Source organism: Lepisosteus oculatus, chromosome 10, assembly GCF_040954835.1.
Source record: "Lepisosteus oculatus isolate fLepOcu1 chromosome 10, fLepOcu1.hap2, whole genome shotgun sequence".
In the NCBI taxonomy this organism is placed as follows: Eukaryota; Metazoa; Chordata; class Actinopteri; order Semionotiformes; family Lepisosteidae; genus Lepisosteus; species Lepisosteus oculatus.
This window is the reverse complement of record NC_090705.1, coordinates 12883987-12899813: the sequence shown is the minus strand read 5'-3', so window position 1 is coordinate 12899813 and position 15827 is coordinate 12883987. Positions and strand designations below refer to the sequence as shown.

General features: G+C 34.4%; 1 protein-coding gene across 2 annotated transcripts in view; it reads right to left on the bottom strand.

Annotated features, from left to right (window-relative positions):
- Positions 1–15827, bottom strand: part of cdkal1 (CDK5 regulatory subunit associated protein 1-like 1) — a 417958-nt gene that overhangs the window by 181355 nt on the left and 220776 nt on the right. For both annotated transcript variants that reach the window (XM_015357729.2, XM_015357728.2), the window contains exon 10: positions 3852–3997. In XM_015357729.2, the coding sequence (XP_015213215.1) occupies positions 3852–3997 (146 nt within the window). The remainder of the gene's footprint in view (positions 1–3851; positions 3998–15827) is intronic.

Below are 15827 nucleotides of genomic sequence, written 5' to 3'. Positions count from 1 at the left end.
TTTTATTACTTCAGTCACACACAACTTCATTTTATTGTTTTGTATAAAAGGAATCAATTTCCAAATCCTTAAGAGCCCTAAAATTAAATGCTTTGCATTTCCTATCACAGGAGCATGAACTGCTTTTGTATCATGTCTCATTGTGAACATGGAGCTACCATGTGCACATGTGCACCCTTTTGGTGAACATGGAACAAAACCTACAACAAATCCCCCCACAACAGGAAGCCATAGACTTAATACCAAAACGCCTCCATAAAAAAGCCCATTTCTTCACATCGACTCCTATTATTTTTGAGTTGTCTGTATTGTGTCAGACATTGTATTTTGATTCCTCAGCTTGCAGCCAAGACAAGGTGGAACTCAGGTTAATGAACTTGACCACAGGAGTCGCTGAATGAGCAAGAAATTGAAGCCAGGAATATGTGGCTTCCACTTCCTCACACTGCAGTCTGTTGGATGGATTCTCAGCAAGACACAGCCACTGCTGACAGCTGTTCTGACAGCCGGAATAAGAACTGACTGAAGGCTGATTAATCTCTGCTAAACCAGGTAAGAAAGAGAATACTGCTGCCCCTAAAAGTAGTGTCCTTGAAAATGGAAGAAATATCTCATGGGATAAAATATTAAAACACATACTGTTTATGATCCAGTAGTTTTCTTTTTTCATATTAAGTGAATTCATAAACAATAACTTAAACTAAAAAAATGGGGAAAGGTTCAACAACATTGCAAGTACAGTAGAATTGTATCAAATGTAAAGATGTAATAGTTATTTAAATACATTACATTAATTCATTTATTTTCCTATAAAGTATATATAGAGCTATTGTAGCTGTTTGTACCCAGATGGTAATCTGCAATCATGCATTTCTGAAAAAAATTACTAACATCAAATCTGATTGTTGATGTGCAGAAACTTGCTTTGGAAGGCAATACTTAATATAGTCAGATATGGTAGTATTGAAGGACCTCCTATTTATTCTGTTTCAGTTTATTCAATTTTCCTATTTATTCACATTCATATTTTGTTGTAAAACATAAGATGCTTTGCATGTAATCTAAATAACAAGTGCAATAAAATCCAATAAAATTAGAAAACAAGCAAATAACACAAAATGGAAGTCACACAAAATGATCCCATGAAAACCATTATACCCCAATAATTATATACCCTGAATGAACATACTAGACAAGTAGAGTCCGACTTTTCTGATTGAAAACCACTTTAAAAGAGAAATGATTTGCTGCAAAACAAGCAGTTTCTCTAGTTGAATACAAGATGCAAAATATTAAACGGGTCATCAGATCTCTTTAATGTCAAATGAATAAATTGATAACTAAAAACTGATGGAATTATCAATTAATTATTGAGTAATAATAATAAATTTTATTTTATATAGCGCCTTTAAAGGTGGCTTTTCAAAGCGCTTTACAGAATGAGAACAACAATAAATAAAAAGAAAACACAAGATAAAACACAATTACAAAATAGGGAGGAGACCGTGGATGGTGGTACTAGGAAAAGCAGAGGGGTGAAGAATGGAACCAGATTAGTAAACTGAGTAGTGGAAATCAGACTAATAAATGTGAATCGACGCCTGCCAACAGTATGTATATTTCCTTGTCCCTATCCCAAATTATAAAATTCGGATTTTGCCAAGGAGTAGTAACCACGATACTTGAAACACAGACTGATAAGTGGTGAAAAATAGAATAATGTAAAATGAATAATACAGACATTCCATAGCATCAATTGTAATATTTAATTATAAAATTAATTAAATTAATAGAATCTAGTGTCCTACAGTGCACTATTCCTGCCAAAATAGGAATAATAAACATCAAATAAAGATTCACAAACTGATAATATACAGTATCTTGCCTTAAAAAAAAAACTAAAATATGTTATTCACTCATTTTGAATAGCACTGAGCTTAGCACAGCCACATAAATCATAAATTTTGTATCCTGCCCTGGCAGGGATTACACTGACAAAATGCCTTCTGCTTTGAGTTTCTTGCACTTCAGAGGACAAATTTATGAACATTCCTTAATGTAGAATTACTCTTAATTTTTCAGACCCTTTGTTTTCTGTAAGTGAATTGCCATCTTGAATCACAAATGTTCTATTGGACCTGAGTATGGAGACTGAGATGCCCAGAACATTTATTTTGTACACAGTTAATCATTCCTTTGTATCAAAATGTATGATTTGCATTGTCATGGTAGAATATTAATTTTTGGCCAAGCGTAAGATTCTTGGCATATAGATCCAGGTGTCTGGTTAAAAGGTCCTGGTACATGTTGAGAGTTAACTTTGACAAGGGCTGCAGGATCTGTAGATATAAAACAGCTCCAAAATATAATAAGCACCCCACAATATTTCACACCGGGCATGAGTGTTTTCACATCACGAGTTTCAACTGTTGTATAACAAACTATAATGCTGACGAAAATGGAAATGTCAAGAAAGCTAATTTTTAGTCAATCAAAAGACAAAAATGCCATTCAAAAAAACATTTGCGTAGTCTAAGATGTGTTTTTATGTAGTCCACCTTCAGAAGAGGCTTTTTCCTTACAATCCAGTTATGAAAACCACATTCATACAGGAGACATTGAGTGGTGATTATGTCTATCCTTAATCCTGAAGATTCCAGTGTGTTTGATATCACCATCTGTTGCCTTTGGACTTACATTTGCCTTCCACACCACTAGTTTCTCAGTCCTAGTTGGCAGCCACTAGTTGCAAAAGGGGTGGCAAAATATACTTGCATCCTCCTCCTGCCTGGGTGGTTTTATAGTAGAAGTAAATGTCTTAATAATGTACACTACAGTGGAAAGTGTTAGATTAATTTTTTGCAGTGGTTCCTCTACAGTCCTCAGCATCTGGAGGTCAATGACCTCTTGCCTGAAGTCTTCGAAGAGCTCTCTGACTTTGACCACGATGATGCATGCTACAACTAGATGTTTTCCGTGTTTACCTCCTTTTACACCCCAGGCAAACAGGAAACCTTTGGAGCAAATAACTCCTCTGTGTAGGTCTGGAGATTTCCCTTGTACTTCCAAAGACCTGAATGCTACTGTAGATTTCTTTTTGTTAAATTGTATTTAACTCAGAGTTGTGAATACATGTGACCCCTTTTCTGTAATGCAATTATGACAGCTTTGACTTTCTTCTACTTTGATTACAGTACAACCTTAAGATTTTTTCTTAATCTTAAAAGTGAAACATATTAGGCAATAAATGCTTGTCTTAAATTGGTGCATGAACGAATTTGGAGAGCGCTGTAAGTACAATTAATCTCTTTTGGTATCACACACATCAAAACAGGCCCGCTTAAGGTAAGGTTTCTGTACATCTCGTAAAAAAAAAAAAATACATTTTTTCCCTGTATAATCAAAAATCAAGCCCTCCTCTATGCTTTGGGCTTTTTGCCTCTGCACAAATCTGAGCCATATTCATTTTCTAACTATGTGTGTGAAGCTGCTGTAAAAAAAAAAAATCAACCATTTAAACAGAGAGCAACAATTTAAAAAAAAGATAACTAAGAAATAAGTCAGGCAGGGAGCGCAAAATGAGTGTTGTTTGAACTACAATGAAAGAACACAAAGAAGAAGGAATGCTGTAAGCAAGACAGAAACAAGGAGTGGCACAACCACATCAAGGTCTGTTATTATACTAGAAACCCAAGAAACCCTTGAAACCTTTTTTTTAATCCCCCGTCCTCTAAAAAAAAAATCCAAAATGGTAATAGGTAAAAGAGTCAAGCTTGTAATCTTTAAGCCCCTCTCTCTTTTGTGCAATACAGAGAGGTAGCTGCCGCTTTCAGTATTTCAGAGGGACTTACTTTTCTTTCAAGAAGTCGACTACCCGTTTGAAGTCTGCCACACAGTATTCTCTTTTCATGTCCATCAGAACGCTGTCAGAAGCAGACTGGACAGGTACGTGAAGGAAGGCGTACACCCTGGGATGATTGAGGATCTTTGCCATTTCCTGCAAAGATGAAACAGGCATCATACTCCTGACAAAAATCACTAACATGTCACATTTTAAAAAAGCTGATCTTTTATTGTAAGCGGCGAGTAGCATTAGACTCCCAATACCTCCGAAACCTCGCAAGGCATGTACTGTGTAGTTTACTTGGTGTACAGATAGCACTGTTCTTTAAATAAATGTAGCAACTATCATTTTCTTTCTTGCTACAATTCATTGTTTTAATATGAAGTCTCTATAGAATTACTTTAACCAAAGATTAAATGGAAACCAATTTCCCTTAATAAACACCTTTATGCGGAATTAATTCTTTATTTAAGTGACACTCATTCAAGACAAGCTGCTTAATATATCTGCAATGACATCAGCTTCCACTGTACTAATCTATTTTCTCTATATATACTGTCCTCTTCAATAATTACTGAGTAAAGTATCTGATATTCTCTCTTCTTCCCATGATTTATAAGTAGTATGGAATGTGTTTTTGTAATGAAATGTAGACCATTTTCAGAACAAAAGGTGTCACTGGCAGTTATGTCACATTAAAGATAATTCAGAATAATTCATACCTCATCTTTCAATCAAAAGCACATTCTGTACACATTTAAAAATAAATCGTCCGAGTGCTTCCATAAATACAAATCTTAAGATTTTAAGAATCTGGCTCAAACTGCCATTTTTAATTAGCGTTCCTGAAAACCACAAAGGGGAAATATGTTTTTTCTGTCTATCTCCTAGCTATAATGATCCTAGTACGAGCCTGTGAATTCTGAACAAGGACTCCGCTCTGATCTGGGAGAATGACCAGGTCTGTTCCGCTCTAACTTGCCAATGCTTCACTTTAATTAGCTGAATTCCATGGTAAAAGTCTGTATGTCCCCATAAGAAAACTGTGGTGTCTGCTCAGATGGTAGCACGGTGTTCTCAATGGAGAAAGTGTAATTTGACTGCACTTTCTCATAAAGGTCAATGAAATTCCTCAAAAAGCAAAGCATCTATTATAATGTCATAATGGATACCCTTTCTCCCTTTACTCTTGCTCTCTTTATTTCTGGGCTGATTGTGGAATAATATATATATATAAGGTATAAGTACTCATTTCCAAAGGGATTAGTGTGCAGGAAGATTACAGAACTCTGCTTCTCAAACAGAAGATGTTACTTCTTACATTAAGGCTTCATCTGCTTCAAATTCAAAGCACTGTCAATAATTCCAGGTTTATGAAAGGGAAGATTTCTCTATGTCCACAAGGAGCTAAGTATTCCCTTTATTTACCCTTTGCTATGTTCAAACTAATATATTAATCTCTTTGCTTCTGCTGCTGAAAGACTGTACTGTTCTGCCAGAACTCAGAACATGTAAAGGACTTTTTTTTACTTTAACAGTTGTAGTCGATTTGGACCAACAACAATCAATTTGGAGTTATTCTGCTTTTCCTTATTTAGATCTTACACCTCTAGAATAGCAATATTGCAATTTATATTTCTACCATCTGTGTACTGATCTGAGATGTTATAAAATGAAGAAATGCTTTAGAATTGTAAGCCACTATTGTAAAAAAATGTATACACACTCACAAAAGTAAATTATCACTTCTGAAAAGCCCAGACTACATCAAAGCTCTAACAAACAGTTTATCAAAATATTAAAAAGTCAGCAGCTCCAACTGTCCTTTGTTCTCAGGTTACAGGCAACCAAATACAACTAAATACTAAATTTATAATTTCAGAGACATTTTGATTTGCATCTCATAATTCATGTTCACTGAGTGAAATTCAAGATCAATATTCAAGAAAACCTTGCAAGACACCTGTAAATATAACTGTTGTATGATAGTACTTAGTCTGGTGAACTGACTTATAAAAAAGCTTTTAAAAAACAATAGTAATAAAAATGCAGACAGATGTTTAAGAGCACACAGCTGTTGAGAAACCAGTACATCTGTTTCCTGTTTTAACTTTCTCCTACTCCTTGCTTAATTTCATAATAATACATAAATCTGGCAGTAAAAAAATGTATTCTTTAATTCCCATCTGGAATCAATGAAAAGTAAAACCTGTCTTGAGAAACTATTAAGAGGATCTTAGAGTTTCATTGAGAGCACATTTTTTCCCAGTTCAAGTTACACAGTGAAACCCAATATGTGTATGTTTCATACAAATTACAGTGCTCCCAAACAGTTATTCAAAAACAATAACACTAGTACACATATCTGATAACAATGTATACTGTAGATTGGCTGATTTATTGAAACATGCGACCGTTCTCTCAAGGCTGTGTTTTTGTTTATGCTGTCACATTAGAAATAATATTTTTTCTGGATCCAGACTAAATTAGTCAGCAGTTTTAAAAAAGAAGAATAGTCAAATGGTGAACAGCCAGAATAGGTCAATGCAAGCTGTGTCATACATTCCTTATAGGTTAACATAAAAAAGCAATAAATTCAAGTCTATCAATATACTGTATTTATATATAGATTTGTTGGTGAACAGAAGCATAATGTTACCATACATTTGTTGTCATTTATAAAATTGACTGTATCTATGAATTATACAGATTATTTTTCCAACTTTGTAGACAGAGGAAGGAATCTTTAAATAATGCCATGTACTACTATAATTCTGAATAATGTCATGAATTATTATTACCATTGAAAAGAATGCCAGCTTGTGTCTCAGTGAAGATCCAGAGCAAAGCAGCTTTTAATCTTACTCAATAATTAAAAAAAAACAGCTAAATGAAAGAATTTCCTGAGGTTAAAAAGAACCTGCTGTCAGTGAAAGAAAAGAGAAAAATACAGCTTGCTGTAGTTATAAAGAAAGCAATGCAACTGGGGTCGTGTAGTCACAGTTTTCTCATTAACTGAATTCTAATCTGTATTAAAAATATTTTTTTTAGAAATTTTGTTGATTGCAGTTCATCTTTACAATTAAAACCCATTGTGCAAATCCCCCCTGCCGGGCTCGTCTGGCTCACTTGTACAGCACCACATGGGGTTACACATTAGAAGATAAAAATTAAAGGAATTAATTAGTTTTAAGAATACCAGCTGATTAGTAATGCAGATAAATCATGAATACTTGCACTGGGACATGTAAAGTATCCAAATGAATTAGCAATATGTCACACCCTGTAGAATAAGTGGCAGAGAGGAAGGATTATGGGCTGGTAGAGGCTCTGAATGACAAGAAGAAAGATGGGCACCTGCTTGTCTTGACTCTTTACACTTTGGCATTGAAGTTACATCTAATAAACAACCAATCTAGCTGCTTTTATCTCATGCTAATTTTAATCACAAAAGCACCCATTCTAAAAGTTTTGCAAAGGGATTTTCATAACATCCCCACCTAAAGTATATTCCCCTTCCTTCCTGGAGATGTGCAGGACTGTGTGAAATGTCTTTGTTGGAAATAAAATAATCATATAGTTGTACACAAAAGTATTGGCAGGCTCCATCCAGTGATTTCACTTCAGAGGCTGCACAGAAGACTTATTTATGAGCAAATTCCTCTCACATTTGTTACTTAGATTGTTTTCTGGTGATTTTAAGTGTAAATAAGCATATATTGTAGGTGAGCTGGAGGTGTTGTCCTTTGGATAAAATGGTTGTGACTATTTGGTCAGTTTTGGCTAAATTCCATAGTGGGTTTACAGAATCTGAGCTACTTAAAGCTTTCCCTTAATCTGTGAAGCAATTTCTCACTTCTTTACCTGATCTGCATAATAAAGCTGCCACATGTTACCTGCTCTTTACTAGTGGATGATGACGAATTGTGGTGTTACTTATGTCATGTACAACAGCGATTAATCAGCCGCTTTCACAGCAGAGGAGTGAAGTGCATTTACAAATCCACATCTTTCAATTCCAGGGCTATTTCAAAATCCTATTTTGTCTCCAAGTTTTCTGGTGAACAAAAAATCATATAAGTCACCTAGGCTTGCATGAATATGACTATATTCCACAAATAATAAGCAATTATTTTAAGAGAGTTATTCTAGTGTGTCCACAAAAATATTACTGACAATGTACAGCACTAAAAGGCAGAAAATGATTAATTTCCATTTAGTATAGACTGGAAATGTATTTCTTGTGTTTTGGAGGTCCAAAATTATTAACAATTAAAACATTCTGAAAGTCAATCAGGTGTTCTGTAGGGCAGATGGTGCAATATGTATAAAAAATGATGTTGAAACAAAATTAATAGCTTAGTTTTCAACCAAACTACTGTATTTTCTGCTGATCCTTTTGTGTGTTATCTATGAAAATATTGAATGAATATTTTATATGATACTCATATAATGAGTATTTATGAGTATTTTAGATTATGTGAGATAAAGGCCAAGCAAACAGTACTTTAATTCCGTAATAAAAATAGATTGCTGGAAATATCTGATCTGATTGTTTGAAAAAGAAAAAAATGCAGACATGTTAATTAAGCAACCTATAATTATTCTTCATGTTAACGACTATCTGATTGCCCTGCATCTTGTCCCCAATAGCACACAGTTTAATATGCATCATATTTATTCTGAAAAGCCATAATTTACTTGGTTATGGTAATATGTACAGGAAACTCGTTAAAAAAAGACAATGAAGGCTCCTTCTGATTTCAACCCTCCAATGAAATTAAACTAGACTCAGGTGGATTGTGTGCATTGGCCAGATGGCATCAGAAGTGAGTGACAGAAGACCTGAGATGGGCACAACAGATTAATTCCACAATTGTCAGCTGATTAAAGATGTTCTCATTTCACACCACTCCAAAAACATAACACAGCTAACAGTTTTTAAACGAAAGGCAATTTATCTTGTAGAGATGACAGTTTCAAAGACACTCTTCATGTCCAACACTAAGAACACTATATAAAGCCCCGCTGTAATCTTTAATGTGACTTCTACATCATTAATTATCTATACATAATTTGAAAGAATTTTAGGAAGGCTTTACACAAATGGAATGCTGAATCCATTTCCTCTTAAAAGAGATAATTAATATTAATGTTGCATACCTTTATGTTAGAATCTGGATAATTACAAAGATGATATCCACCATTTGCCATAACAGTATTTTTTAAAAAGGTTTTTTCCTTGGAACATTAGCCAATTTTACAATTTGCTGTTATCTAAGTGATTGTTTCCCCTGAGCTTCACCCCTCCACACACACAGATAAGGGAGGGTTACTTTAACTCAGCACGCCTTGAGAAGTAAGAATAACCACAGATACAGTGAGAACAGGTACAAAACCATTTTCCCTGGGTGTGGGATGAAAAGAATGCAGTATACTTAATACACATTTGCTTGGGATTAGCAAAAGAACAATTCCTTTGCCATAGAAGCAAAAAAGAAACAAATATTTGATCAAAAAAGAGAATGTAAATCATATTAAGAAATTCCCTGCAATTCTCAGCAATATACAAAATTTACTTTTTTTTAGCAAGAATGTGGGGACTGATTCATAAAATAAATTATGTCTAAGGACTATTTTTGTATAATATATACCAATGCGTTTAATAAAATCAGGTAATTTGAAAAAGCACTTTTAATTAATATAATTTCTGTAATAAATATACAAGTTACTAATATAGATTTTAATTTTTTTCAATAAAATTACATATTGGAGAGAAACATGCAATTTTTCACAACATTAAGACAGCAATGATTCAATAATTTCAACCGATAAGACCATAACTACTACATAATGATACAGTCCTTTAACAATAAAAGATTGTATTATACATCTGGTTAGTGTAACAAGAGTGAATAGAAGGCAACCCTTTCATCTTGCACTGGAAATTTTTCTAAGTGCATTCTTAAAGAAATAAAGCACTGTCTAGCAAAGCCTATCAGAAGTGATGTTGAACAAATGAAAAAGATGTCAGGGAATCTAAGTAACAACAATTTTCCTGTGAACATGTAACATGTTTATATTAAATTGAATCACTGAAGGAATTCTTAAAAGTAACTTTTAAAATAGTGAAATAATTAAGAAAAGGACATCTGAAAAAAATAATTCTTCAGCAGATCTGAAATATAATTTTTCTTTCCTTTTCCCCCCAAGACACCACTAAATCTGTGTTTCTTGGATAATTGTTGCTTTCTTTGGATGTATTGCATATGTTTTGATTTTCCGCGCTCAAAACGCAACAACTGCCAAAAAATGACAGTCTCAAAGTGGTTTCATTGTGATTGCTGAATGGAAAATTGTTTTGGGGGCCAGTGATTTTTGAACACTTCAAGAGAAGAGATGTGAAATTTAGCTGTTCAAAAAGTCTGTAACCCTTAAGATACTGGATACTTAGATTCCTTGCTGTGTTTATTTATTCTTATTTTTAAATGGAATAATCAGTGTTGTCACATTTCTAAACCGTAGGGCAGAACTTTTGTCTAAGAAAAATACAGATGTGAATTGATAATCTTCTCTTGAGGATGGAAAAAGATATCTGCTTTATACAATATACTGTACTGTATAACTACAGTCTGTGCTACAGATATCTATGGAGCTGCAAACCAGTATTGGAACCTTCTGTGTGAAGCCTTCATTGAAGATGATACATTTACATACATTTTGAAAGGAATGCATATTATACCACACTCCATTACCGTACATTATGATGAAAACATAATGGGCTTTTGGATCTACAGCTTTGGCGCTATATTTCGGGGTGGGGGGGTGGGGGGGTTAAAAAGACAAATTAACAGATTATGGGAACTGCTTAACCTTTGCTCTCTTGCATTACTTAACTATTAAACATAACATTGGTACTGGCACTTTTCAAATAGCATACACTATTTACAATAAACAAGAAAAACAACATACGACAATGATTTCTGGATGTTGCTGAAGATAATCATCACCAAAAGATTAGACAAGACTGTATTACTTTCCATCAATGTACTTCCTCTGTCTTATGTTCTTTAAACTGATTTTTCACTGAGACTATTTGAAAATATAAAATGATTTTCAAAACAAAGCTTCATGTTTTCAGAAAGATTTGTTATATTGCTATTGCACTTCCAACCTGTCTCTTAATAAATATGCAACTTTAAACCTAAAATATGACCAATACTCCCACTTTGCATCTCAATAGTCATGAAAGACAAAGGTGACATAAAGTACTTGAAATTTAAGTAGTGTGTGGACAAGCAATTTACCGAAGTTCGTAAAGGCAATACACATTCAAAACTGTTTTCAATAAGAATATTCTGAAGTTATTAATGCCATTTAAACATTCGAACCAAAAAGATTTTGGTATTTCAATACAAAAGAGCAGGCAGCACAGTGGCACATTGTACAATTGCTGCCTCGCAGCACTAGGTCCCTGGGTTCAATCCCTTGAGTACAATCTGCATCGAGTTTGTATGTTCTGCCCGGGTCTCCCTGTGCTTGTGTCGGTTTCCTATAGGTGCTCTGCTTTCCTCCCACAGTCCAAAAACATGCTGGTAGGTTAAATGGATTCTATCAAAACTGTCCCTCATGAGAATGTGCATTTTTCTGTCCCTGTGATGGACTGTTGTCCTGTCCAGGGTTTATCCTGTCTACCACTCTTCACGGAATACGCTTCTGGCCACTGTGACTCTGAACTGCATAAGCAGTTACTGAAAGTGATGTCATGATGACTTAATACCAAAAGATTTTGTATTAGAGGAAAAACACCTCATCCAAAAGATGGGAATCACACTTTTATTTACTGCATCTATCATTCATTTTGTAGAATGACTTTGAAGCTGTTTTATGTGAACATTCAGCAGTGAAAAATTAAGCAGAGGTCACAAGTGTTATTCTTATGCACCAAATAATAATGGGTTGTACTGACTTCTTTGATCTAGACAAAATATATAATTGTTAAAAAATCCCCAAAATAGTAAACTAGAGGACAAATAAGTTATTTATGGATTCATTCTCAAGAAAACAAAAAAAGAACTCTTCACCAACATTAAAAGCATTATATGTTTGCAAAAGTAAAAGGTTTAAGAGGAGCAGTGGAGTATCAATACCCAAGACTGATTTTTTTCAGAGAAATAAAACATTCCCTGAAAATCCCTATTCCTTTTGACCAAATTAACTTTTTGCTAACCAAAAATATGTTTCAAAATATAAGGTATATTTTACTGAAATCTTAAATAGTGATTTCCTCCACAAAGTGAATTAAGAATTCATAACTAAAAGATTTTGGGTCAGATGTTTTAAATGCCCAACAGAGACCAATGTAAATTGAAAGCATTTCATGTTAAACCTACATGCATTGTATTAATGTCCTGGTTAGTAAGGTTTCTATAATGCAATATTAGCATCACAGTTTGTGTAATTAAGGACTTAAGCACTGAAGAAAAATCTGCAAGTAACGCGATGAATCAACTGTGAAAATTCAAACCAGAGGAGAACAAGTGAAACTACAGGGAAGGGCATTTAAAACTAAGAATAGGAAACAATTCTTTACAGAATGGCTGCTGGGAGAATGGAACAAGCTACCAAAGTCTACACCCTGGCTTCTTCCAAGCTGAATGAAAACCTTGGAACAATCAGCTGCTCACTACTAAGCATTATAGAAGGGCTGAATGGACTTCTCCCATTTGTAAACAAAGTTAATTTATCTTGCAGACAAATCAAAGGCATTCTTTATATACAACACTAAGAATACTGTATAAATCCCAGATGTAATCTTTAGTGCGACTTTCTTCAGTTCTTATGATGGCAATTAAAAAGGATGCAGAAACAGTAAAAGAGTTAAATCACTGGGGATTTTCTTAAAAATATGGAACAGATCACAAGATTCAAAGAAAAACAACATACACCATACAACACAGGATAAAGGCATATAAACCACTATGATACATCCACATCACTATGCCTCAAACCTTGACAAATGTAACTCATGAAAGAAATGTTTGAAGTGGCCAAAGCAGCAGTGTCAGTGTGATGTCTGTGTGCAGCTGGGATAGTTCCTAAAGGCTGAGAGAGTTGTGATGAAGGCTCCCTGTGGATACACCAAACAGGGAACATGAGGTGTCAAGGGAAAGAGGCACCATAGTGATTGGCACGTTTGGCATTTCACACCTTAAAAAGATCAGAGGGCTACCCTCTATAAAAGAAGAAGTCCACAGATGGCATATAGGAGTGGGAATAAAAAGCCTTTGTGATAGGTGTCTAGAAAGGCTACAGTTCTGGACATGTTAAATCAAGCATTTTAGAAGCTGTGAGATGTGAACGAGGTTGTTAGCAGTGTTTGTAAAGTTCACTCAAGTAGAAAGAGGAGAGCTCAAAGGCACTGCAAGGAAAATACAAAGTTTCAAGATTAAAACTGCTTCATATTTATTACATTAATACATCAATTAATAAGCAGTTAACCATTAAGGGGGACATTTAAATGGCTGATTCTTATTTTAGTACTAAATCTGATATGGTAAATGAAACAAAGCTGTAATGTATATGAGGTGAGAATATGACTTTGGCTATGCATTCACAGTTCGGTCAAACTTCCTACCTGAGAACGATTTTTAAAAATAAGTCACATAAGATAATAAAACAGCAACTACTACAGTAAATATACTAGATAACATGATAAACATTAAATGTATAAAACCTGGATAAAATAACAAATTTGAGCAGTGAGCCATTCAAATGGATCTCAATAAAAATGTAAATATGTACCTCTACATCTTACAAATGCCATGCAGTTACAAATACATTGCATTCATATATACAGTACAAATAGATATTTACAAAGAACATCAGAAGAAACAAATACATATGTATTTGATTACTTTCGCATTAGAATGTGAACACTTCTGAAGCACTTGCACTACTGAAAGGATGCATTATCTTCTGATTGAATTTCCTTGATGCTATAAACTACCTTAACCTACTGATTTCTCAGCTACTTAACTGGCAAATCATCTGTTTAATTGAAACATGGTATTAGTTTCTTTGCTCTTCAAAACTGTGAAGGTTTTATGTCATGAGTATGAGGCCATAACAGCGTAAGCAGGATTGTTGCTAAGTAGCTAAATGATCCAAGGATCTCATCTAGCTACTTCTTGAAAGAAGGCAGAATATCAGCTTCAACAACATGAGCTAATTAGCTTGTTACAGACTTTCACAGCCCATTCTGTAAAAAAAAAAAGCCTCATATTCTCAGTTTTCAATGCATGACCTGTATTTTCCACTTGTATTCTCTGGTTCATATTTACTTGTTCATAGTGAGGTAGTACAAAGAGTACACTTTATCAAGGCCTCTGAGAGATTTGAATGCATGAATTAGGCCCCCTCCTCATGATATTATCTTATTTCAAGAGTAATAATGTTCAGTTCTTTTATTCTGGAAGTTTAGGACATTCCTTTGAGCACTTGCATGCATCTTGTGAATGTTCTCTAGACAGATTAGTTTTCAAATATTGTGACCATAATTATACACAATATTGTAAATCAGGTCTTACTAGTTAACTGTAGATTTTTCCATTTCTTCAATAAAAGTCCTTCAGGGCCATAGTTCATCTCCCTGAAGTACATTCAACAGATCACTCAAATGCATCTGTAGCCTATCAAATGCATTGCATCAAAGCAGATATACATATATCCCATCAAATTCTACTGAAAAACACTGACACTTGAACTTCCTTCTGTTTCAGAGCATTTGTCCTGGACAGAAAACAACCAATTGCAAGGGCTGTACATTTTTAGGTTATAACTGTAATTGAAGTAAAATAACTTTTACATTTCTACAACTTTTTTAATCTCACCAGAAAGTTAAGGCTACCTCACAAGCACCCGCACAAAAACAATTCTTATCAGGAAATGCATTTTTTTTTTTGCATTTCTTGCAGATGACAAATCTGCTCACCTTTACCTCTGACAGACAAATTTCCAGCCAACAGACAAATTACTTTTTGGCAGAAATTTCAAAATGAAGTGCACCACCTTCAACCACTGCAAACATCTAAATAACATTTCATGACTTTGGGAAAGAAAAAGGACCTGCAAGTACCCCCCACCTCAATATATTGTAACTCATAACTGATCGAACAAATTTTTTGCATTTATTTTACCTAGTGTTCTTAAAAATGGTACATTAAGCCACTAATGGACAAAGTGTCTCAGGAGAATCATTAATATGAAAATCGTACATGTTTTGTGTGAAATTAGCAGTCAGCGCTCCAAATACAAATTGCATTCACCTCCCTGGGGCCTTGAGTATAATTGAGTGAACTGTAAGTGTTCCCGCATCTCTCACTTCTAGATTAAAGGCTAGAAAAGGGGAGGGGGTGGAGAGGGAGATAACCAAACTGAAATGGGATAAAAAAATAAATGTTCTATCATGGTGGATAGATTTGGAGTTCAACCTCCAACAAAGCTCAGAATGGCAATTGTTAGGGTATTTTTACTTTGACATAAAAGATTAGAAGAGTGAATGTATTTCTACACAATAAGAATAGAAAAAGTTATATACAGTGCCTTGCAAAAGTATTCAGACACTTTCTATGGTGTGGAATTCCAATATGATGCACATACTTTTTTAAATGTAACATTTTATTGAATTCCTGAATGCTCAAAGTGTAGAATTTAAAGACAAGTTATCTTATTTATGTTCCCATCAGTCTTGATAAGCATCCCAGTCCCTGATGAAGAGAAGCAGAAGTATAACATAGTGCCGCTACAGTGTACTTCCATGCTTGACATTAAGGATGGTGTTGACTGAGTGATGCACTAAGCTGGGTTTACATCAGTAGTAAATTCCAATTTTATTTTGTCTTTTGCCACATGTTTTGCAGTATTACTTAGGTGTTTTCTTTCAAAGGCAATGCAGTGTTTCAGATGTTTTTCAGATGTAAGG